This window comes from Sapajus apella, unplaced genomic scaffold, assembly GCF_009761245.1.
Source record: "Sapajus apella isolate SASKATOON/1434 unplaced genomic scaffold, GSC_monkey_1.0 scaffold62, whole genome shotgun sequence".
In the NCBI taxonomy this organism is placed as follows: Eukaryota; Metazoa; Chordata; class Mammalia; order Primates; family Cebidae; genus Sapajus; species Sapajus apella.
Window position 1 is genome coordinate 12659142 of NW_022437002.1, and position 26104 is coordinate 12685245.

General features: G+C 41.3%; 1 protein-coding gene and 1 long non-coding RNA gene across 11 annotated transcripts in view; one reads left to right on the forward strand and one right to left on the reverse strand.

Moving 5' to 3' along the window:
- Positions 1–26104, forward strand: part of NFYC (nuclear transcription factor Y subunit gamma) — an 80186-nt gene that overhangs the window by 25582 nt on the left and 28500 nt on the right. For 3 of the 10 annotated variants that reach the window (XM_032247115.1, XM_032247116.1, XM_032247118.1), the window contains exon 2: positions 19889–20001. In XM_032247115.1, the coding sequence (XP_032103006.1) occupies positions 19897–20001 (105 nt within the window). In that variant the 5' untranslated portion in view covers positions 19889–19896. Of the gene's footprint in view, positions 1–5441; positions 5539–9653; positions 9668–11825; positions 11846–16304; positions 16802–19073; positions 19096–19888; positions 20002–26104 lie in introns of those variants that run through there. The other 7 variants (XM_032247119.1, XM_032247122.1, XM_032247121.1 and 4 more) reach the window with 7 other exon arrangements.
- On the reverse strand, positions 998–26104 carry LOC116529358. The gene is made up of 3 exons (XR_004259470.1): positions 25899–26104; positions 12229–12236; positions 998–1008 (listed from the first exon to the last, which is right to left on the reverse strand). It is a non-coding gene; the product is annotated as an uncharacterized LOC116529358 (long non-coding RNA).

Below are 26104 nucleotides of genomic sequence, written 5' to 3' on the forward strand. Positions count from 1 at the left end.
GGGGGAAAAAAAGATTTGATTTGGGGCATGTGAGTTTCAGTTCTGGATAGCTTTCCGGTTGTAGGTGTCCAGCCAGGCAGCTTGTACGTGCAGGGCTGAAGCTTTGGAGAAATATCAAAATTAGTAATATATATTTCAAATTTAGGCTCATAGAGATTATAGATGAACCTAGGGGACAAACAGGAGGGAATCAAGAAAGAGAATCGACAGAAGAATAATGCTACATATCAAAGATGGAAGCACAAACAAGGTCTGATTCTAAAGTTGAGAAATCCAGAAATGAGCATGGTGGAGTCCTCTAGGTCAGTGCTCTCTAAGCTTTTATTGGTTGCACACCCCTAGTATCTGAGTGTGCAGTTCCCATGTATGAATTAATATTCTTTACTCCAAAAAGTTACTTGCTTGGTTTTTGAGTGTGTATTTAGTAAAAATAGAGAGTATCTGTAACTCCCCTTAATCCAGGCATATACAACAAGGTAAGGGTGTCATTGTGAGCCTACATCTTCCTCGCAGTACTAGTTCAACTAAATGAGAGCATCAGTATCAGCTCATAGGTTAAATATTTGAGAAGCTAATATTAACATTTTCTCTGTGTGCTGTGATAAGTATTTTACTTATCAAGGCAATACTGCCTTAGAATCTGGTGACCTTCACTTGCTTTGACGATGTACAAATATTTCCTTGAGATTAGTACATACACCACATTTCCATTCAGTACAAAGACTGGATTTTATTTGCTGAGTTGCATTGGGGTTAATCTTACTGATTTTAGCTTTGTAAAATCTCAAATGGCAGCATACTGCATGAAGCTGACCAAAAATACATATGTAGGAATTTGGCAGCATTTGCTGAGCAAGTAATTTATAGCCACATGATCATTATAGCACCAATGAGCAGCACACACAATTAATTACCAGGAATGGGACTAGCCTCATCTGTAGGATTTAGCAGAATTTTTAATATAAGACACCTATATTTAGTTTCTAGGCTACGTGTGTTGTAATTATCCTCAATCTAAAGGCAATAAGAAACTTTTCACTAGAGATAGTGGTAAATTTCCAGCCATTTTACCTGGTTATTTATAATCTGAAGTGCATGATTATTTTCCTCTTGGAAATTCACTGGCCAGATGTCCATGAAGCTCCCCTTAAAGGTGGTTAAGCAGTGTAATAGTATGCAGTGTTTATATGAAGCATAGTACTTGATGGTTAGTGATTTCATACTCATTCTCTTATTTGGTATTTACCTAGTGTAAGTAGGACAGATGACAATCATCCCCATTGTGAGGGTGAGAATAGAAGGCAGAGCCTAATGACAAAGGCTTTTGCTCTTTATACTGCACTTTCTTACTGTTTATGAAAAACAGTCTATAGCTGTGTCCATCTTAGGGACTAATTCTTTCTCCTACCTTCCCTTTTTCCTGTACTTGCTGGAGGAGCACAGAACTCCTGAAAGGCACAGAACTTTCCCAGAGTTATCATTGAATCTCATATGCTACGTAACAGGCTAATCATAAAGGGAGCAAACATACAGTGAAATTGAATTCCCTTCAAAGTGTTTGTCAAAATAGGTAAACACAGTCACTTTTTGGAACAAAGCATAGTACAAGTAGGTAGATAATTTAAAATTGAGCACTACTAGTGTTTTGGGAAATTGTCTTTAATGAATTCTAAATTCACTAAGGTCAGATAAGTAGTTGAAGGACTTTTTCCAAATAGATATGTGCTCAGAATTGTATTAGGTGTTCTGTGGTGTTTCTTAGCTATGCGAATACACACTTTGTGGTATGTATTGAGTAGCTCCCAAATTTGGGTTCTCATCTTGAACCACAGAGATTGATATTTTTAGATGAATCATGGTGTTCTTAAATAATAGTTGCTTTAGATTTCCTGGCTGTGATTTACAATTCTTGCTTACCCCTAGTGAGGTGGAACAAAGGAATTCTGATTTCTTGGAGGAATGGCTGGATAATTAAGATAACATTATCACCATGTTCACAATGTAGCAACAGCTATAATTTTGAAACACTGCATAGAATTTAGCCAGGTGATTCCTCCTATAAGTGGGTAGCAATGGAAATATCTCCAATAAAGCGGCTGGGCTAAGGCTGTTCTTCTGAATTATAGTGAAAGGATAAAGTGACTTCCCATCACCAGGCTACCTGATCCTTTCTTATTGGTTGGTAACTAGATGACCTAGTCCTACTCCTTTGATGCACCTGCCGTTTAACAAGCTTGAAAACCTTAAGCTTTCTTGTTTAAGCTTTCTACTTTGAAATGTGTTAAGAATCTGGGCCAAGTGCGGTGGCTCTCGCCTGTAATCCCAGCACTTTGGGAGGCCAAGGCGGGCAGATCATGAGGCCAGGAGATTGAGACCATCCTGACCAACATGGTGAAACCCCATCTCTACTAAAAATATAAAAATTAGCTGGGCGTGGTAGTTGGCGCCTGTAGTCCCAGCTACTCGGGGCTGGGGGGCTGAGGCAGGAGAATTTGCTTGAACCCGGGAGGTGGAGGTTGCAGTGAGCTGAGATTGCGCCACTGTACTCCAGCCTGGTGACAGAGTGAGACTTTGTCTCAAGAAATGTGTAAGAATCTGGCATCTTGATTTTTTGGAGTACTTTTTCCAGGAGAGTGATCAGGAAAACTAAAAGTAAAAGGCTTGGTGGATTTGTGTTCCAGGCTGAGGAAAGCTGTAGGTTCTTAAGTTTTGCGTTTTCTTAAGAAACTTGTCTAGGTACTTGTCCAGGCATGGTGGCTCACAGCTGTGTAGTTTTTGTTATCAATTCTAAAGTAAAAGGAGAAGATTTAATGAAAGAGCACAGAACTGAGAATCAGAGGACATGAATTTTAATTTCAGTTGTGGCATACAACTTGCCCTGGTGATTTCGGCCAATTCCTCAGTCTACCTGGATAAAGTATCTTTATCAGATGGGAATATTTGTACCTGTGTTGTTTATCTTAACGTGTTTATAGTAAGAAACATATAAAATAATGTGAAGCTACTTTAAAAAGTGTAAAGTGTGTACAAATGGAAGGGATTAGCATAATTATCTCAGTCACTTTGCACTCTGAGGTAGTCTTTATGTTCTTAGTTCCTGACAGTTGTATACATGAAGGTGAGAGATTTAGAGTTTGGTTGGCTTGGAAGATTTGTCTCGTTTCGTGTCCTTTTCCTTTCTTTCTTCTCTTCTAAACATTTAAATCAATGCTAAAAGACACTAAGCAGAGGAAAGAATTCACAGTGTGTCTGAATGAGCAGAATCTAGACAGCTAAATCAATACAGCCAAGCTCATATTGACATTCTTATAATGCCCTCTAGGTTTTTAATTTTCTGAAAATTTCAGAAAATTTTCTGCCTCCCTTATCCCCCCAACTCCCTGGTTTTTAGGTGTATTAACTCACCAGCACAATCTTCCATTTTTCAGTGGAGCCTATGGTTAGATAAATGTCTACATTTGTGCTACATTTTCCGAAGTAGAACAAGTTTTCTCCGTCCCCACTCTTGTGGCTCTTCCACTGGATTACTGCACAAAGGTTACTGCACAACTGAGCACAGATACTTAAGAAGGAATTTTCCCATTTGTCAATTTCAAAGAAAAGCACCTAGAATGAGGCCAGGGATACTTGGGGTCTTAAAATAGTTCTTGTCCAGGCATAGTGGCTCACGTCTGTAATCCCAGCACTTTGGCAGACCAGGGTGAGAGGATCACTTAATCCCAGGAGTCTGAGACCAGCCTGGGCAAGTTAGCAAGATCCTGTCTTTACAAAAAATTTTAAAAATTAGGCAGGTATGGTGGCACGCGTCTTTAGTCCTCACTGCTTAGGAGGCTGAGCAGGAGAGGATTGCTTGAACCCAGGAGGTGAGGTTTCAGTCAATCATGATCACCCCACTGCACTCTAGCTTGGGCAACAGAGCAAGGCACTGTATAAAGAAAAAAATTTTTTTAATTAAAAAAATTATTGAGGAGCCTGTGTTTGTTCATTCAGTAGATGTGTATTGAATCCCCACTGTGTGCAAAGCATGTTTGCCTTGAGGATGTGCCAGAAGCAAAATGAAATGTCAGACAAACGGGAAAAAATAGGAGCATGAAAATTTTAAGGTTATAAAATAATATGCTTCCCAAAAAAAGATAATATGCCTCCCAAAAAAGATAATATGTCACACAGATCTGAAGCAAGTGAATATGCTAATTAGAGAAATAGATTTGTGTCTCAGGAATGGTTTCGTGCGGAGAAAAAAAATTTAGTCATCACCGATTAGTGAATGGGTATACAGTATTTAATTTCTTTACAGTTGTACTGTAAAGGCAAGCTTCTTATCAATGCTATTCCAGAAGAACCTTAAACATCCACGATATAATCTGAGAAATTCCAACTTTCCAGAACATGTTCCTTTCATGTTCACTTCAGGACCTCAGATATAGATGAAAGTGGGCAGAACTCTCTTTAGAGCTCAAAACAGAATCTTTTGCTTGGACAGTGGGGCCAGGTTGAGTTGGGAGCTGCCTGGACTCTAGGTTTCCTCTACCCTGTAACATAAACAAGATTCCTTTCACAAGACAAAACAGGCATGTACTCCTAGCTTGTGGAATTGTGAGGTATCCAAAGAGATGGTGATGGTGGTGGTTGTGGTTTTTTGTTTTGTTTTTTTTTGAGATAGGATCTCTCCCTGTTGCCCAGGCCGAAGTGCAGTGGTGAGATCATGGTTCGCTGCAGTCTCCCAACTCCTTGGCTCAAGTGATCCTCCTGCCCCAGCCTCCTGAGTAGCTGGAGCTACAGGTGTGTGCCACCACACCGGCTAATTTTTTTTTTTTTTCCTTTTTTATAGAGACGAGGTCTTGCTGTTTCCCAGGTTGATCTTGAACTCCTGAGCTCAAGCAGCCCTCCTGCTTCGGCCTCCCAGAGTGCTGAGATTACAGGCATGAGCCACCATTCCTAACCCAAGGAGACATATTCTAAGAATTTAAACGTTTTTGGATTAGCATGGAGGGAAAACCTAGTATCCCTATTGATCATTGACACTCCCAGGGATTTAAATTTGGATCATTCCCAGTCATTTTCAGCTTGAGTTCTTTGCTTCTTTGGAACTAGAGTACATTTGTTCCAAATTTAATAGTTTAAAGGGCTTTAAAAATTATTTCGTGTTTATAAAAGAGATGGGAGAACATCTTTCTCTATTTTAGTATGTATTTCCATGCATCTGAAACCAGGTTTTTTAAAGAAATGTGTTAAAAACAAAGTAAGTAGTCTAAATTGTAGAGAGAAAGAAGCTAGTTGGTCTTTAGGCTTGGTACTGTGTCTGGGACTATTCAGACCAGTAGTCGGTGTCTTGTCCAGCCTTGAGCAGTCATTATGATATGGTGCCATCTGGCAGTTGTATGAAGCTTACTATTTTTTGAGGCCTTCTAACATGTGTTTTAGCATTTATGTGTTTCAACTGCCCTGTGGGATGTTTCTGTAGGTGAACAGAGAAGTTTCTAAGAAGTTAAGAGATTTGCTCAAGATCACAGTTTGCCAGAGAGCAAGAACCCCCAGATCCAATACATGTTATTTATTTATGTGTTTACCTTGTGCTTTACTGCCCCCCAACTGCTCACAGCTGAGTATTCATAGGTGCTGCTGACCTGCCTAGAGACATGGAAAGGGAAGTGATCCAATTTGAGACTGCTCATTTGTCTTAACAGTTTGAAAATACGTATACCTTAAACAGTGCAGAAAATGAGAATGAACAAGTTATGATAAATCAAGAACAGAATTTTAGAGCTTTTGCTTTTTTTTTTTTTTTTTTTTTTTGAGATGGAGTCTCACTCTGTCAACCAGGCTGGAGTGCAGTGGCACAATCTTGGCTCACTGCAACCTCTGCTTCCTGGGTTCAAGTGATTCTCCTGCCTCAGCCTCCTGAGTAGCTGGGACTACAGGTGCGTGCCACCACGCCCAGCAAATTTTTTGTATTTTTAGTAGAGACGGGGTTTCACTGTGTTAACCAGGTTGGCCTTGATCTCCTGACCTTGTGATCTGCCCACCTCAGCCTCCCAAAGTGCTGGGATTACAGATGTGAGGCACGGTGCTGACAAGCTTTTGCACTTTGACTCTATCATTTATTGTATTGTGATCTTCAGCAAGTAACTTGATACCCAACCCTTAACCTTAACTATAAAATTGGAATGATATTGATAAATTTAACACTGAGTTAAGAGTCAATTGAGGATAATGTATGTGGTGTGTATTTTATGCACTCTAAAGCCCGTAAGTTGGCATCTTTGAAACATTCTTCAGAATCACACTTCTTACCTCTCCTGGACACACAAACACAAAATACTGCCAGAAACTGGGCAAGAGATTATTTGTGAATCTCAGAAGGGACCCAGTAAGAAAATGATGCTTTGTTTTAGAATATGACCTAACTTAGGCTACAGGCCCCCTTTCTGGCTCTAGCTCATGTCCTTTTCAGGATCGAGGCCTGAAAAACCAGTTACTCACCATTCTTCCTACAAGGATTTATTTACTCATTAGGCTGGAGGGTCAAAGAGTCTTTTCTGTGGGGCAGAGTGGCTGGCCCAGCTTGCTTCTAAGGGAGGCAGAGGAGCTAAGTAACAGTTCTGTGATCTAGGACAAGCTTCTCAACCTCTGGTATCATTTTCCCCATCAGTAAATCAGGGGGTAAATAAAACACCTAACAACGTTTTAAAACAAGGTCAGAATATTGGCTAGGTGCAGTGGCTCACACCTGTAATCCCAGCACTTTGAGTGGCCGAGGCGGGTAGACTACGAGGTCCAGAGATCAAGACCATCCTGGCCAGCATGGTGAAACCCCAGCTCTACTAAAAAATACAAAAATTAGCTGGGCGCAGTAGCGCATGCCTGTAGTCCCAGTTACTTGGGGAACTGAGGCAGGAGAATCACTTGAACCCGAGGCGGAGGTTGCAGTGAGCCGAGATCATGCCACTGCACTCCAGCCGAGTGACAGAGTGAGATTCCATCTCAAAAACAAACAAACAAAAAACAAGGTCAGAGTATTATCTGAAACTTTTTCTTTCTTTTTTTTTTCTTGAGATAGGGTCTTGCTCTGCTGCTCAGGCTGGAGTGCAGTGGCACAGTCATGTTTCACTGCAGACTTGACCTCCCCGGCTCAAACAATCCTCCTGCCTCAGACTTCTGAGTAGCTGGGACTACAGGCGTGGGCCACCACACCTGGCTAATTTTTTATTTTCTATTGAGATGGGGGTCTCACTCTGTTGCCCAGGCTGATCTCAAACTTCTGGGGTCAAGCGATCCTGCCACGTTGGCCTCCCAGAGTGCTGGGATTTGAGGCTTGAGCTGCCGCACCCTGCCGAACCTGTTTCCTTAAAGGGCCAGATCTTTTAGGCTTTGCGGCTATATGATTTTTGTTGTAACTCTTTGACTCTACTGTTGTAGCATGAGAGCAGCCATAGACAGTATAAACCAATTAGGGGCCGGGCATATTGGCTCACGCCTGCAATCCCAACTTTTTGGGAGGCTGAGGTGGATGGGTCACCTGAGGTCAGGAGTTCAAGACCAGCCTGGTCAACATGGTGAAACCGCATCTCTACAAAAATACAAAAATTAGCTGGGCGTGGTGGTGGGTGCCTATAATCCCAGCTTCTCAGGAGACAGGCAGGAGAATCGCTTGAACCCAGGAGGCGAAGGTTGCAGGGAGCTGAGATCATGGCACTACACTTCAGCCTGGGTGACAGAGTAAGACTTCATCTAGAAAAAATAAAAAATAAACTAATTAGGGTTGCTGTCTTCCAGTAAAACTGTTTCTAAAAACAGGCTATAGGCCAGATTTGGCCTGTGAGCTGTAGTTTTTAGACCCTTGCTTTAGAATACTTCACTAAATACTTGACCCTTTTTCTCCATTATACAAAATACTGATAGTGTTTTATTGCTGTCATGTATGCAGGGATGGTTTAAGTTTGAGCATTAATGAAAGGATGAGGAAGAATGTGTGATGTTACATATCATTTTCTGTTCCACAGAAATAAGTTTTCAAATGTTCTGTTCATGCCTTCCCATCACTTTCATTGTTTATACCAGTTGCTGTGCTTTCATTTTTTTCTAGTTATACTACAACTATATTATGATCTGGCCCCTGTTTCAAAAATTATATTGTACTAGATACCAAATAGAAAAATATATTTGTTTTTGAAGGAAAACTGGGTCTTCTGCCAGTTTGAAAGTGTGTCCTTGTGAACAGATCTTGAAGGAGAGCAGCGTGCAGCCCCTTCCAAGCCTTAGTCTTTTAGGAAGCATGCTTTTCCAGTAGGCACTTTGAAAAGCAGCTTCCTCTTATGACAGACATACCCTCAAACATCAAACTTAGCATTAATCAGAGTTGGGGAAGTAGAGCTGTGTTATTTATTCTAGTATTCTAGTAGCGAAGACTAAGACTATTTAGTAAGCTGCCGGTAAATATGACCAGCTGGTACCCAGCTGTGTGAGGGTTTAGAACGTAAGTAATAAGGTTTCAGGCACTAAACTTAGTCCTTTCTTGCATGACTACATAAAAACCTTAGATGAGCTTCAATAGAGACTATTTAACCTTCTCTTCTCTCAGTCACCTTGGCTTCCTTTGTATTCATTCATCTATTACATCTTCAAATAGCGAAGTGTATGGCTTCCCCACCAAACCACCAGAGACCCCTTTGGAATGTGTTCAGTATACATCATTCCTGGAGTGGCTTGATAGAGTGACTGGCCTGTGGTCACCAGCTATTAGGCAGCAAGCAGCCAGTTCACAAACATAGGTCTTTTAATTTCCAGATCAGTGCTGTTTTTCTCCTTGTGAAATTGTCAATTTTAGATTGGTTTTATTTTGGAGAGTATAAGCCTTCTTAAGGCTTGAAATGCTTTTTAGCTATTGTGATTGATAATGGCCTAAGTCCTAAGGTCCATCTGTATAAACATAAAAACCAAATTGTCTGTTAGTAAATAAATCCTACCCCCTCTTTCCCTCGTCCATCCATTTATTTTTATTAATATTCTTCCTTTCTCTGTATCTCTCATCATCATTTAAAATGCAACATCCTACAAACCTTAGCTCATTTAAATGAAGAAACCTAGAACTAACCTCAATAAATACTTGAGCAGTACTGGAACATAAAATGCTTGCGACAGTGCTTCCACTAGGGCAAAATACAGGTACATCTTGCAGATAGTGTGAGTTTGGTTCCAGACCTCTGCAGAAAAGCTGACATCGTAATAAAGAGAGTCACACAAATTTGTTGGTTTCCCAGTGCAAATAGAAGTTATGTTTATACTATAGTATATTAAGTGTGCAACAGCATTTTGTCTAAAAAATGTGCATATCTTAATTTTAAAATACCTTACTGGTAAAAATGCTAATAATCATCTGAACCTTCAGCAAGTCATAACCTTTTGCTGCTTGAGGGTCTTGATGATGAGGGCTGCTGACTGATTAGGGTGGTAGCTGCTGAAGGTTGGGGTAGCTTTGGCAATTTCTGTGGCGTTTTTTTTTGGTTTTTTTTTTTTGTATATTTGTTTTGTTTTGTTTTTGAGATGGAGTTTCACTCCTGTTGCCCAAGCTGGAGTGCAGTGGTGCAATCTCAGCTCACTGCAGCCTCTGCCTCCTGGGTTCAAGAGATTTCTCCTGCCTCAGCCTTCCGAGTAGCTGGAATTACAGGTGCCTGCCACCATGCCTAGCTAATTTTTGTATTTTTAGTAGAGATGGGGTTTCACCATGTTGGCCAGGCTTGTCTCGAGCTCCTGACCTCAGGTGATCCACCCGCCTCGGTCTCCCAAAGTGCTGGGATTATAGGTGTGAGCCACGTTGCCTGGCTTTTAGCTTTTTTTTTTTTTTTTTTTTTTTTTGAGGCACGGTCTCACTCTGTCACCCAGGGTGGAATGCAGTGCCATGATCTTGGCTCATTGTAACCTCTGTCTCCCAGCTTCAAGCCATCCTCCTACCTAAGCCTCCCAAGTAGCTGGGACTACAGACACTTGACACTATGCTCAGCTAATTTTTATATTTTCTGTAGAGACAGGGTCTCCCTGTGTTGCCCAGACTGGTCTTCAGATCTCAAACTCCTAGACTCAAGCGATCCTCGCGCCTTGGCCTCCCAAAGTGCTGGGATAACTGGCATGAGCCACTGTGCCCGCCTGCCAATTTCTTAAAATGAGGCAGCAGTGAAGTTTGTTGTTGCTTCAGTTGACCCTTCCTTTCATGAAAGATTTCTCTGTAGCATACTTTTCTGTTTTATAGCATATTATCCAGAGTAGAACTTCTTTCAAATTTGGAGTTTGTCCTCTCAGATCCTGCCACTATTTTATGAACTAAGTTTATATAATATTCTAATGTTCATAGCATTTTCACTGGGAGTAGGTTCCATTTCAAGAAACCACTTTCTTTGCTCTTCCATAAGAAGCAACTCCTTGTCTGTTAACTATTATCGTGAGACTACAGCAATTCAGTCACATTTTCAGGCTCCACTTCTAATTTGCTATTTCTACCACATCTACAGTTACTTCTTCCACTGAAGTCTCGAACCCCTCAAATCATCCAGGAGGATTGGAATCAACTTCAGACTCCTTTTAATGTTTGTATTTTGACCACTTCCCATGAATTTTGAATGTTTTGGTTTTTTTTGAGCAGGGTCTCTGTTGCATAGGCTGGAGTGCAGTAGCATGATCTGCAGTAGCTTACTGCAGCCTCGACCTCCCAGGCATAGCCTCCCAAGTAGCTGGGACTATAGGCATGTGCCACCCACCACGCCTGGCTAATGTTTGTATTTTTTTGTAGAGACAGGGTTTTGCCATGTTGCCCAGGCTGGTTTTGAACTCCTGAGCTAAAGCAATCGTCCCGCCTTGGCCTCCCAAATTGCTGGGATTATAGGCATGAGCCACTGTACCTGGCCATGAATATTCTTAATGGAATTTAAAATGATGAATCCTGTCTAGAAGGTTTTCAATTTACTTTACTCAAATATGTCTGAGGAATCCCTGTCTATGGCAGCTATAGCCTTATGAATTAAGTGTTTTTATGTTTGAGACAGAGTCTCACGTTGTCATCCAGGCTGGAGTGCAGTGGTGTGATCTCGGCTCACTGTAGCCTCATGCCTCAGCCTCCAGAGTAGCTGGGACTGCGGGCATGCACCACGAAGTCCCGCTAATTTTTGTATTTTTAGTAGAGATGAGGTTTCATCATTTTGGCCAGGCTGGCATCGAACTCCTAACATCAGGTGATCCACCCGCCTCTGCCTCCCAGAATGCTGGGATTACAGGCATGAGCCACTGCCGTGTATTTCTTGAATAAGAAATTTCGACTTGAATGTTGAAATTACTCTTTGATCCATGAGCTGCAGAATGGATATTGTGTTAGTAGATATTAAAATATTAATCTCAGCCCAGCATGGTGGCGCACGCCTGTAATCCCAGCACTTTGGGAGGCTCAGGCGTGCAGATAACTTGAGGTCAGGAGTTTGAGACCACCTTGGCCAACATGGTGAAACACTGTCTCTACTAAAATTACAAAAATTAGCTGGGCGTGGTGGCATGTATCTGTCATACCGGCTACTCGGGAGACTGAGGCACGAGAATTGCTTGAACCCAGGAGGCAGAGGTTGCAGTGAGCCAAGATGGTGCCAGTGCACTCCAACCTGGGTGACAGAGCAAGAATGTCTCAAAATAAAAAAGAAAAACTATGATGGAGATGTGCAAGGAGGTTAATGTTTTTTGTTTTGTTTGTTTGTTTTTTGAGACAGAATCTTGCTCTGGTGCCCAGGCTGGAGTGCGGTGGTGCAATCTGGCTCACTGGGTTCAAGTAGTTTTCCTGCCTCAGCCTCCTGAATAGCTGGGATTACAGGTGCCCGCCACCATGCCTGGCTAATTTTTGTATTTTTAGTAGAGACGGGGTTTCGCCATGTTGCCCAGGCTGGTCTCAAACTCCTGACCTCAGGTGATCTGCCTACCTTGGCTCCCAAAGTGCTCGGATTGCAGGTGTGAGCCACTGCACCCAGCCTCCATCAGAGTTTTTGATGACCGAGTATATTGTTAGTGAGCAGTAATATTTTGAAAGGAATCTTTTTTTTTTCTGAGCAATAGGTCTGAACAATAGTCAACCATGCTGTAAACAGATGTGCTATCATCCCAGCTTTGTTCTATTTATAGAGCACAGGCAGAGTAGATTTAGTATAATTCTTAAGGGCCCTAGGGCTTCTGGAATGGTAAATGACCACTGGCTTCCACAGTATTGGCTTCTCCTCTGTAGCTATAAAAATCCTTGATGGCATCTTCCAGTAAAAGTCCATTTTATTTACATTGAAATTGTTTAATGTAGCCAGTTGCGTCAGTTATCCCAGCTAGATATTCAGGATGACTTGCTGCAGCTTCTACCTTAGCACTTGCTGTTTTGCCTTATACTTTTATGTTATGGAGATGGCTTCTTTTCTTAAACCTCATGAACCAACCCTTGCTAGCTTTCAACTTTTCTTCTGTAGCCTTCTCACCTCTCTCAGCCTTCATAGAATTGAGGAGAGTTGGGGCATTGCCCTGGATTAGGCTTTGGCTTAAACGAATGTTGTGGTTGGTTTGATCTTCTATCTAGACCTCTGCAACTTTCTTCCTATTGGCAATAAAGCTGTTTGCTTTCTTATCATTTGTGTATTCACTGGAGGAGCACTTTTAATTTCCTTCAAGAACTTTTTCTTTATAGTCACACCTTGGCTGTTTGGTGTAAGAGGCCTAGTTCTTGGTCCATCTCAGCCTTTTTTTTTTTGAGATGGAGTCTTGCTCTGTTGCCCAGGCTGGAGTGTAATGATGCGATCTTGGCTCACTGCAACCTCTGCCTCCTGGGTTCAAGTGATTCTCCTGCCTCAGCCTCTTGAGTAGCTGGGATAACAGGTGCCTGCCACCATGCCTGGCTAATTTTTTGTATTTTTAGTAGAGATGGGGTTTCGAGATGGGGTTTCACCATGTTGTCCAGGCTGGTCTCGACCTCCTAACCTCAGGTGGTCCACCTGCCTTGGCCTCCCAAAGTGCTGGGATTACAGGCGTGAGCCACCACTCCTGGCCCTGGCCTTTATTTTTCTCAATCTTTCTTAAATGTATGTATAGCTCATACTTATTTCAGTGTTTAATATTAGAAGTGTCTTGATCTTTATTTAGAAGTTTGGTGATGTTTTTGTGACCAGAAATATGCCATAGGAACTAACTCTTATTTATATCAATTAGCCTTTGCTAAAATTGTTTTTTTTCTATGTTTGGCTTAAGTTGCAATTTCCAGGAGCGTATCGAAGACATTAAGGGAGGACTTACTCTTCTTTAATTGGAAGCAGCATTGGTCAAGAATTGAGTTTCATTTTAGGGGAGCTTCCTGTGGTCTCTTCCCCTTGAACAGTTGTTATGATGTTAGGTTTTCGGGTATTATCTCCCAACAACATCTGTTTGGTTTTAGTTACCTCAAAGGGCTGTATCGTGGGTTTAGGCTTGTATAATGAAGAGTTTAGTATAGAGAATGAAGTACATGCCAAGGAATAGAGAGCTGAACTGAAGTCTAAAGGTACTGAGTTTCAGAAACCAGGTCATATTGCAATAAAACCTTAGATTTCTTTTTATTTACGAGGTTGATAATTTTGATACATCCTGTTGTTCCATGCCCAGGCATATCACTAAGGGAAGATTTGGCAGGCATGGTACCTGGTTGAGAACAAGAGCTTGAAAGATTTCCAAGACAATTTTAAAACAGGAGCACTCTGATTTTGGGATGTTTTGAAAACTTCTGAGGTCTCTTTAAGAATGATAAAGAGTAACTAGATATAAGAGTAACAGCTAGATTGCCCACTCTTGAGTGGTCTGATTAAATCGTCTCACTCCTGCATGATTTTCTCCTTATCTTCTTGCTAATGGATGTCCAGGCAGAGGTATTTATCCTCCTCCTACTTACCCATTGTCATTAATATTTCAGACTTTGCTAATCTATCCTGGTCACTTTTCTGAAGAGGTTCTGACTTTCAAAAGATTTACACTTGGGAATGGTACGCGCCCACATTTCCAGCCTTTAAGTCTACCTTGAAGCTTCCAGGACTGCCTTAGATGTTTGTGTGTGTCCTTTCTGTCATCCCCTTTTATTTTAAATTCACTTCAGTAAGTCAGTTTCAGGCAGATTTCTGATTGTAGTCCTTGCTCTAACATCCCGGAGCTCATTTATTCTAAGCTTACTGGAATAGCTTGTATAACCATTTCCTCTGGTTCTTCAGGCAATTCCAATAAGTATTTCAGGGTCAAGCTTTCCAAGATTCACTTTTTTTCTCAGAAAAGCCAAACCCAGCAACTGTCTTGTCCCTCCAGTTAGGGGTAGTTATCAGACTGTGCTAGATACTGTGAGGGATCCATGATGAATCATATGCAGATCCTACCCTCAAGGAGCTTGTATATCAGGAGGGGAAATAAGACATACACACTGATGTGTATGTCTTACAAGGTATCCTACAATGATTGTACAGGGTAATATGGTGAGAACAGAAAGAGAGGTGCAGATCAGGGGCTCCTTAAGGCTCCCAAGAAGGAGGGATCAGTTCCATAAAGCAGGAGTGAAAACTTCTGGAGAGATAGCAACTGCGTTGAGTGCCTGTAGTCCCAGCTACTTGGGAGGCTGAAGTAGGAGGATTGCTTGAGCCCAGGAAGTAGAGGCTGCAGTGAGCCAAGATCGTGCCACTGCACTCCAGCCTGGGCAACAGAGCAAAACTCTGGGACAGGCTTTGCAGAGAAAGAGTGTGGAGATCCACCTTTCTCAGCCTCCTGAGTAGCTAAGACTTACAGGTATGTGGCCACAATGCCTATTTAAAAAAATTTTTTTTTCTTCTTTTTTGAGATGGAGTCTTGAAGCTCTGCTGCCCAGGCTGGTATGCAGTGGCATTATCTTGGCTCACTGCAACTTCCTCCTCCCAGGTTGAAGTGATCCTGTTGCCTCAGCCTCCCAAGTAGCTGGGTTTATAAGCATGTACCACCACGCTCGGCTAATTTATTTTGTATTGTATTTTTAATAGAAATGAGATTTTACCATATTAGCCAGGCTGGTCTTGAACTCCTGACCTCAAGTGATCCACCACCTCAGCCTCCCAAAGTGCTGGGATTACAAGCATGAGCTATAGCCCCCGGCCTAAAATGTTTTGGAAACAGAGTATCACTGTGTTGCCCAGGCTAGTCTCAAACCACTGGCCTGAAGTGATTCTCCTGTCTCAGCCTTCAGACTTGTTGAGATTACACACATAAGCCACAGCAGTCAGCCTCCTCTTATTTTTAAATACACTCTTTCCCTTGTTATCTTGGAAGATGAACCCAGCACATTTTCCATAGGCTTGTAGATGTTGTAAATGGACTACTTCTGTAGCAAAATCAAATTTGCAATTAATGCATTAAAATAAGAGGTGGTGATTAGCTAAGGTTGCTTTATTATTTTTTTCTTTTTCTTTTTTTTTTTTTTTAAGACAGAGTCTCGCTTTGTGGCTCAGGCTGGAGTGCAGTGGCGTGATCTTGGCTCACTGCAACCTCTGCCTCCTGGATTCAAGCAATTCTCCTGCCTCGACCTCCTGAGTAGCTGTGCTACTATACCCAGCTAATTTTTGTATTTTTAGTAGAGACGGGGTTTCACCATGTTGGCCAGGCTGGTTTCAAACTCCTGACCTCAGATAATCAACCTGCCTTGGCCTCCCAAAGTGTTGGTATTATAGGCATGGAACCACTGTGCCTGGCCTGCTTTATATATATATTTTTAATTATTAGGGTGTTTTTAAAGCTTCATGCAAAGAATGGATCTGCTTTAGGGAAAGCCTTTTGAATAAAACTACTCACCTTTTCCAGGAATTTACGTTAACAATTTATATTCTTCTAAGAGATATTACTAATAATATCTGCAAAGATGCTAGAAAACATGCTCCAAACCTTTTTCTCTTTTCCCTGTGAGAAGATCTTGTGTCCTTCAAAGGAAGAGTACCTTTGTCTTTTGAAGTCAGAAATTTATAAAAAGAGTTTGCTGGATGGAAAAATCATAAAGACCATAACTCTAAAACCTAATGTAAAGAAGAACAGTTAGAGCTGTCCAAAGATGGGAAAGAATGTCTTACCAATAAGCCAGTTTCCCGGAACTAGAGTGGGAGGCACTCAAATGTAAGCACTCAAATGGGGTTGGGCAGAGGTTGAAGAAAAGCTGTGAGCATCTTATAAAGAGGTGGACCTGAGTGTTTCATTATGTCTTTTTTTTTTTTTTTCAGTCCTAAAGTTCTGTGATACAGTAAAATATAAAGGATATTATCGACTTGTATTTTTTGCTTTTATCTGTTTGGGGTTTCCTAATGTAGATGGGCTTCTTAATTTCAAAACTTAACCTTTAGTACATTTTCAGTTCAAAAAAAATTTGATAACTTCTCTTTTGTACTTAACTTCCACTACCACAGTACGTGGCTCCGAGCCAGCCAAAGATCATGATCTGTTGACTACACAGATGTTTGGGGGCTGATCATGCCTGCACATCCATAGTTGGGATAGTTCAAAATTTAAAAGCAAACTGCACAGATGGTTCTAGAACTGCTTTTTGAATTGTGTACCTTTGTAATGTTTTGGGGGGATATCAGAGAACAGCCAGAACTTGTTACAAGACTTTTAAATTGTGCAGATCTTTGTACTCCAGCTGAACCTCCCCATCCATTAGCAAGTATACAGAGATATCGTCCTCACAGTTGCGGATCTTTCTCCTTTGACCTTAGCAATTTGCATGGCAGATTGTGCCAAGATGAGGCTTGTCCATGGACCCATACAATAAAAGGTTAGATTCTTTTAAAGTTTCTTGATAATTATTTTTATTTCCAGAAAGATATTTTTGTTTGCCCCATTTGAAAAAGGTTAAATTGAGTCACTCACTTCATTGTCTTGAGTACCTTGTAGGAAACTATTAATAATGATAAATAACTAAACTTCTCTAGATTATCTTAATTTTGTTGTTGTTGTTGTTCTCAATACAGCTAAGAGTACCATATAGGACTTGTGTATTGATGATAAGTGAAAATACAGGGGTCTTACTTGGTTATTTAGGAGTTAAGATTTTATCTAGTCATTTTCCACTGTGATTGAACACTTCCCTTTAACTCCCTTCAGAAACTCCAAGATCATATTGCATCCCAGGTACTAGAATTTCTGTTGATGTATAGAGCTGTTTATAGGCCTCTAGCACCAGAAATTGGCTCCAAACCTTTTCCCATTACATCATCACCCACTAATGTCATTACACCAGAATGAAATCTGCTTTGAAGCTTGAATTCTTGTTTTCCTTCCATTTCTTTCCCCTCATCATTTCCTTTAGAAGGAAAAGGGAAGAAAAAAAATCAGACCTGTAAACATTTAAGGGTGAATTGGACATCCCCATAGCCTAAACCCTAGAGTTGTCAGCTTTCATTCCATTCTGCTGTGGTAGAGTGTTCTGCCCAGTGTGTATCCACATGGAGCCTGGAAAGTAACAAGTCTGGTCATGTGACAACTGGCTTTGGTGCTTTTCTTTCAGCCCCTCAGAATTAGTTCTTAATGACTCACATAGCTCTCTGCCAGCATCCTGTCACTGGCATGTTAAACCTTTTTAAGTAATTCCTCAGAATAGAAAGTCTTAGGAGAGCGCAAGTTTCTCCATTCTTTGTGTTTAATTAAACTGTTCTTGCATTTAAATATTTGCCAGATAAGCGCTTAAGACATTACAATACAGGTTGAGTATCCTTAATCTGAAAATCTGAAATCCAAAACTCTTTGAGCCCTGACATGACACCCAAAGGAAATGCTCATTTTAGATTTTGGATTTTCAGATTTGGGATGCTCGGCCATTAAATATAGCGCAAACTTACTCCAAAAAAATAAAAAAGGCCGGCCATGGTGGCTCACTCCGGTAATTCCAGCACTCTGAGAGGCCGAGGTGGTTGGATTATCTGAGATCAGGAGTTTGAGACCAGCCTGGCCAACATGGTGAAACCCTGTCTCTACTAAAAATACAAAAAAAGCCGAGCGTGGTGGCGAATGCCTATAATCCCAGCTACTTAGGAGGCTGAGGCAGGAGAATCTCTTGAACTTGGAAGGCAGAGGTTGTAGTGAGCTGAGATTGTGCCACTCCACTCCAGCCTGGGCAACAAGAGTGAAACTCCATCTAAAAAAAAAAAAAAGTCAAAATTCCAAAAACTTCTGGGCCCAGGCATTTCAGAATTTCAGATAAAGGATACTCAACCTGTGTTATCTACAGTTAACAGCTGACATAGGGCTCCTTATTCATCTTCCTTCCCTCCTCACAAAGCGGTTGACTAAATGCAGGTTCTGGCCCTCTTTCTCTATTCTAATTTTAATTCTCCTTTGTTTTTTGTTTTTGAGACGGAGTCTCACTCTGTCGCCTAGGCTGAAGTGCAATGGCCCAATCTCAGCTCACTGCAACCTCCGCCTCCCTGGTTCAAGCCATTCTTCTGTCTCAGCCACCCAAGTAGCTGGGATTACAGGCATCTGCCACCAGCTAATTTTTGTATTTTTAGTAGAGACAGGGTTTCACCACATTGGTCAGGCTGGTCTCGAACTCTTGACCTAAGGTGATCCACCCGCTTCAGCCTCCCAAAATTTTGGGATTACAGGTGTGAGCCATCGCACCTGACCTCTCCTTTGTTTTTTTAACTGTCTTTAAGGCCTCCAGTTGCCAGTGTGCTGTGTTAGGCTTTGTGTCTAATAACATGGTTCAGGTTAGGAAGGAACTGGGAAGAATTGGCAAGTAGTTTCATTTCAGAGACTTCATGTTTCCTACTCAGTTATTAGGCTCATGTCCTTTGAGGCAGATTTGCCTGAGATTAGAACGAATCATCATCATCAGGAGCCCTAGAGAAATGGGGCCACAGTGTCTGAAACAAAAGAAGAAACCTGGCACACCTGGCACATGCTCTCTCTCCCTCTCTATTTTTTTTTTTTTCCTTTTTTTTGAGACGGAGTTTTTGCTCTTGTTACCCAGGCTGGAGTGCAATGGCGCCATCTTGGCTCACCGCAACCTCCGCCTCCTGGGTTCAAGCAATTCTCCTGCCTCAGCCTCCCAAGTAGCTGGGACTACAGGTGTGCGCCACCATGCCCAGCTAATTTTTTTGTATTTTTAGTAGAGACGGGGTTTCACCATGTTGACCAATATGGTCTCGATCTCTTGACCTTGTGATCCACCCGCCTCAGCCTCCCAAAGGGCTGGGATTATAGGCGTGAGCCACCGCGCCTGGCCTCTCCCTCTCTTTTTTTAAGAGACAGAGTCTTGCTATGTTGCCCAGGCTGGTCTTGAACTCTTGGGCCCAAGCAGTCCTCCTGCCTCAGATTCCTGAGTAGCTGGAACCACAGGCATGCACCATTGTGCCCAGCTTGGGTCTTATTTTTTAAGACTCTGGGTTTACATTTCTGTACAGTACTAATCACTGAGGACTTTTAATACAAAAATTTGCTGAAGGCTGTGGCATGGAGTATGAGAAGCCACGAGTACTTGAAAAAGCTTTGGAGGGAATGGCATTGAAAATTACGGGCTAGACTAGGGCAACAAAGTACTTTCCTTTACCCCCCACACAGAAGAAGTTAAAACCCTTGATTCACATTAGGATTTCAGCTTACATTTCTAGCATCTTTTGATTTTCTAGTTGGAGCTCTTCAGTAGTCTCTATGGTATAAGCTAGGTAAAAGGAAAAACTTTCTTCCCAGTGTTTTTGTTAAGATGTAAGTCTCTGTTAAAATCTTCTTATCACAACTGTATACCTTATCAAACTGAAAAATTGAATAGATTCATACATCCACAAAGATACAAATGCCTAATCTGGACAGAAAATCCGAGTTTATTATTCCTAATGTGTCTTATGTATGTGTTTGCTTTCAGTGGTCGAAATGTCCACAGAAGGAGGATTTGGTGGTACCAGCAGCAGTGATGCCCAGCAAAGCCTACAGTCCTTCTGGCCTCGGGTCATGGAAGAAATTCGGAATTTAACAGTGGTAAGGAAGAATGAGAAACTTTTATTAGAAACTTTTAAAGCATGTAAAGAGCTATGGGAAATTAACCAAAACTCACACTAAAGCATTTTTAATTTCAAGCACATTTACAAAAGCACAGTTTATCCCTGACCAGTGGGTAGGAAAATGAAAATAAAATTTGCCTTGTGTGAGTTAACTACAAGAGTGTCTTTTATATCTCAGTGGTCTTCCATAGGCATGTGGGTGTGTAGTGGATACTTTGACTTGGAGGTAGTTTAATGTGAGGCATATCCTGTAGGACTTGTAGAAAAACAGATCTCATCTTCCTTCAGTAGCTGTAGCTCAATTTCTTAGGCCTGATTTAGTGGCTCTGCCACATTTCTAGAACGTGGTAAAATCTATTGGGCAATTTATTCAACAACAAATCTGTTGTGAGCCAGGAACTCTTTCCAGGTGTTAAAAGATGCACTTTGATCACTTTCTCAACAGCTGCATTTTTGACATTTTGGGCCAGTTAATTCTTTTTTGTGAGGGGCTGTCTTATGCATAATAATAGCATGTTTAGCAGCACCCCTAGCCTCTACTCACTAGATGCCAGTAGCACCTCTCCCCCCGTTGTGGCAACCAAAAAATGTCTCTAGACATTGGCAGATTTCCCCATGGGCAAATATCATCCCCTGTTGAGAACTACTGACTCAGAAGAATTAAATATAACCTTGGCCTGTGAGGAGCTTACAATCTAGTAATTACCACCAGAGTCATTTAGTCAATAGGTATTTATTAAATACTTACCGAATCAGGCACAGTGATAAGTCCTGAAATGGTAAAAGTCAAGGAACACAGAGGACATAGTGCTTGTTTCTTTCTAACTCATTAGGGAAGGCTTTAAGTAAAAGGAACATTGTTGTTGGGTCTTTTTTTTGAGGGGGAGGTGTCTTAAAATATGAGTTAAGCATTCACCAGATGGGAAGAATGAATGGGAGAGTTTATCTTGGGCAAAGACAAGGGCATGCATAAAGACTTGAAGGCCCAGAGTTATAGTTCCTCTAACTATAAAGTTAGAGGAACAAAGACACTCAGAGTGCATGGAGGTTACTGTGTATTTAGTGGAGGCTGAGGAAAGAAGGATGTGGTATGAGAGTGGTAGTGGAAGGTGAGGCAGGTTAGAATTGGAATATTTTCATAATACAGTTGTCATGTCCTTCATGAAGAACGTTCATTAGGGTGTCATTTTAACACATACTGAAGGAGCTCCCTATGTTGGCTGTATCATTCCTGCCTTGGAAATACTAGCATCCTGGCAGAGCAGACATTGGATTCTTTCCTGATCTAGAACTAATGTTGCAGTTGCTTAGGGTTAGTGACCTTTAACCTCTGATGTTACAATGTCAGTTTATTCATTCACTTAACAAGTACTTATGCACCAACTAAGGCTATTCTAGTTACTGTGGGTACAGTAATGAACCAGACAGGATCATGCACTCATGGAACATATATTCTGATGAGACAGGCTAATAAGTAACTAATGAAATAACACAGTATAATAAATGCTCACTGACTTCAGGGATAAAAAGTAATTCATGTTTTGGATATACCTCTGGGTCATGTTTATTTATAGGAAGAGTTTTCAGCAATTGAACTTGGCTTGGCCTTTCTCAGACTGGCCTGGGTTCAGAGTGGATTTCCACTGAAAAGTCATTGTTTCTCTTCTGCAGTCTAGGTAGTAGTTATCCAAACTGTCTCAGATATAAAAGAGAAGGGAGGAAAAAATGAAATTATAAAGTCAAAAGTGGGGTGTTTTGTTCATATTTTAGGGGGATAATCTCGTGATTAAGCTTATCAGCTTTTGGTGCTGGGGTCAGCCTGCTGTAAAACGAATGCCCTCCTGGGGTGTGGTGGGAAGGGGCCGATCGAGCAAGTCTGTGCCACAGCTTGAGCCGAGAGACATAAATCTAGGATCAGGCAAGTGGCCAGATAAACTCTGGAGGTTTAAGCTCAGCACTTAACTTTTCTGTTTTGTTGGGCTTTGATTTTTTTTTTTTTTTATTTTTAGTTTAAAAAAAAAAAAAAAAAAAAAACGCATAAAATTTCACCCCTTACCCATTTTTAAATGTACAGTTCGGAAGTGTTCAGTATATTCACATTGTTGTGAAACATAGCTCGAGAATTTTTTCATCTTGCAGTACTGAAACTCTACTCTGACTAAACAACCACCATTCTGCTTTCTATGAATTTGACTGTTTTTAATACCTCATAGAAATGGAATCATATACAAACAGTTCCCTACTTATGATGATTCAACTTAATGTTTGTTTCCACCTTAGAATGGTTAGAAAGTGATGTGCATTCAGTAGCAGCAGTACTTTGAGTACCCATTCAACCATTCTGTTTTTCACTTTCAATATATAAATTATGAGATACTCAACACTTTCCTGTAAAATAGACTGTGTTAGATTATTTTGCCCAACTTTAGGCTACTGTAAGTGTTCTGAGCACATTGAAGTGGGCTAGGCTAAGCTGTGATGTTTGATAGGCTAGGTGGAGTAAATGCATTTTCCACTTAGGATCTTTCCAACTTACATTGGCTTTATCAGGATGTAACCCCATTGTAAGTCAAACAATATCTGTATTTGTCTTTTTGTGATTGGCTTATCTTATTTACTTAGCATGTCTGTTGAAGCATGTGACAGGATGTCCTTCCTTTTTTATTTTTTTCTTTTCTTTTTCCCTTTTTGGAGAGAAGGTCTCATTCTGTCATCCAGGCTGGAGTGTAGTGGTACAATGATGTCTCACTGCATTCTTGACCTCTCAGGCTCAAGCGATTTTCCTGCCTCAGCCTCTTGAGTAGCTGAGACTACAGGTGCACACCACCACACCTGGCTCATTTTTGTATTTTTCTGTAGAGGTAGGGTCCCACTATGTTGCCCTGGCTAGTCTCCAACTTCTGGGCTCAAGCAGTCCTCCCACCTTGCCTCCCAGAGTGCTGGGATTATAGGTGTGAGCCACCATGTGTGGTCTTTGTTTTTTCTTTTTAAAAGAGATAGGGTTTCATTCTGCTGTTCATTGCTGGAGTGCAGTGGCAGGATTATAGCTCATTGTAGCCTCGAACTCTTGGGTTCAAGAGACTGTTATATGTCCTAGTCACCTAGGACTGCAGGTGTGTACCACCACACCTGGCTAATTAAAAAAAAAAAAAAAATTATGGAGAGATGGAGGTCTCACTATATTGCCCAGGCTGGTCTCAAATTCCTGGACTCAAGCAATCTTTCTGCCTTGGCTCTCCAAAGACCTGGGATTACAGACATGATGCATCATTTTTTCTCCCCCCCCCCCCCCCCCCTTTTTTTTTTTTTTTTTGAGAGGGAGTCTCGCTCTGTCACCCAGACTGGAGTACAGTAGTGCGACCTCAGCTCACTGCAACCTCCGCCTCCCAGGTTCAAGTGATTCTCCTACCTCAGCCTCCTCCTAGCCTTTTAAGGCAGAATCACACCCTGTTTTATGTATATACCACATTTTGTTTATCTGTTCATCTGTTGATGGACATTTGGGTTGCTTCCACCTCTTGGCTAAGTGCTGCTGTGTTACATGAGTGTGTAAATACCTCTTCGAGACCCTGGGCTTTGATTTATAACCTATTCAGTTTACAAGTTTGATTGCCAACAAAGCTGATCTGTCAACCAAATTTTACTACATAGCCTTCTAGTCTATCAGAAGCTAAAAGAGAAGTACTTTGAAGGATTCCGTTTTGGTTCAGGTTTTGTGGATGAAGAGAAAGAAAAGTAAAGAGGAGTTGTCTTTAATCATTCTTCTATTGGTGACTGACTAAAATTCTCCTCCTGTGTACTTTTGAAAGGGACTCCTAGACCTCTACCATGCTGTCTTTTATATCAGGTGCTTAGAACAATGTCTGGCATATAGTAGACACACAATAAACATTTGAACAAATTAGTCTCCACTTCAGGTTAATGCAAAGCAACATCAGTTCCATGTTTGAGTAAGAATGCAATCTAATAAAGTCGGTAATTTTTTTCCCTTTGTATGACTCTTATTTTCCCCTCTACTCAGGAGTATAACACGTGGTGGCTTCTGCTTCTCTGACTGCACTGCTGCCTGTGTAACATGACCAAATATTTTAGCATTTAATCTGTGCCTTTCCAGAACTCAACAGTACTTAAAACCAGACTTCTTCAGATACGTCAGAGCTACTTAGGTTGACACCTGAAAATATCTAACAGATTAAAAAAAAAAAAATTCCTTATGTTTAAACTACCCAATCATAAGTAAAACTTATGAGAATATTCATAAGGTGTTGTGATCTCAGACTGGGACACAAATTGTTCCAAAAAGAAGTAATTGAAGTTTGCTAGCTGATGTATTTCATGATGTGTTAGAAACACTGGCCTCAAGTCCTTTTGGTTTGAGTCCTGTAAAAGCAATTTATCTTTCATTTTACCTTGTTCTTACGACACTTAAAAGCTCTGCAGTTTATAAATCCAGGTGGTGTTCAGCTGGGATTGAAATTAGTTAAAAACCATACCAAGATGATTATGCACCAAAGTGATTGTGTAAAATACTATATTCCTGCTCAGCAGAGCTCTAGGAACAATAAATTACAGACTTTGCCCCACTGGGCCTCTTTGAAAGTAGGGTAGAGAAAGCTAACTTTGTCTTTTTGGAGGTGAGTTGGGGGTGGGTGGGCAACGATGCTGAATTTTGAAAAGAAAAATCTAATTCTGTACTTACTGTCTGCATCCCATTTAGCCCTCAATTAACTGTAATTTAATGCCTAGGTCACTTTCTTTTAATTGGCAGTTTCATCTTTTTATTCCTCAGTGCCTCCTGATTCGGTGATGACATTTCTAGCATTACAATCAAATCAGATAACTGTTTAAACAAACTTGGTGGTGAAGGTTGGGGGACTGTTACAAAACAGGTCCTGTGCTATGTGAGCCCTTCCCATAGGCAGTGCCTCTCAAACTTTATTGTCTGTATTAACCACATAAGAGAGGATCCTCTTAAAATATTGGTGCTGATTTAGTAGATTAGGAATGGAACCTGGGATTCTGTATTTGAGTTCCCAGGTGGTGCCATTGCTGGTCTAAGGATCTCACTTTGAGTAGCAGGGCTGTAAAGCAGTAGTCCTTAACTCTCACTTAGATCATAGTCACAAGGGGAGTTTTCAAAAAACATAATGCCAGTACTCTACCCACTAGAGCAGGGGTCCCCAATTCCCGGGCCACAGACCAGTATGGGTCCATGGCCTGTTAGGAATCAGGCTGCACAGCATGAGGTGAGTAGCTAGTGAGCAAGCATTACCGCCTGAGCTCCACCTCCTGTCAGATCAGCAGCAGCATTAGATTCTCCTAGGAGTGTGAACCCTATTGTGAACTGCACAGGTGAGGGATCTAGGTAGCACACTCTGTATGAGATTGTAATGCTTACCCTGCCCATCTTTGGGAAAATTGTCTTCCACACAACCGGTTCCTGAGGTTGTAGACTGCTGTCCTGGAGTTCCTGATTCAGCTGGTCTCCTGGGGACAGCTCCGGTATCTTGTTTTTTAAAAGTTTTTCAGGTGATGGTAACATGCAGCCAAGATTGAGAATCATTGCTTTCAAAGGGTGGAGAATCTTGACTTTGCCAGAGTAGGCCTGGAAAAGGTTTCTCTTTATTATTTGAAACTCTGGATTTTCCTTAGTGCAGCCCAAGATTCGTTGACTTTTCTTTGGCTCCAAACTCTCATTGAGTGAATTCAGGTTTGAGTTCGTCTTGAAATGCGAGTTTCAGATGGCAGCATTTTTAATGTAGTTCTTTGGTAGTGGTCAGGAGCATGAGAATGTTCTGAGAGGTAATCTGCTCTTCTGCCCTACTGACATAACTCCCAAAAGTAGGGGGAGAAGTGTGTGTCATTTGTTCTTACGGTTGGCTCAGTATCAGGAGAAGGAGTTAAGGAGTTAAATGTTACTCACCTCAGTTATGGTAGCCAGTGAAGTGGGGAGCATGAATTGAAAGTCAGTTTCATGGGCCTCAATCTACTGATTGTGAAGGCCTTAATCCTTACATGTAACTAGAAAGCTAGGATAGGATTATAGAACACTGGGTGATTGTCAACAGGGATAAACCATA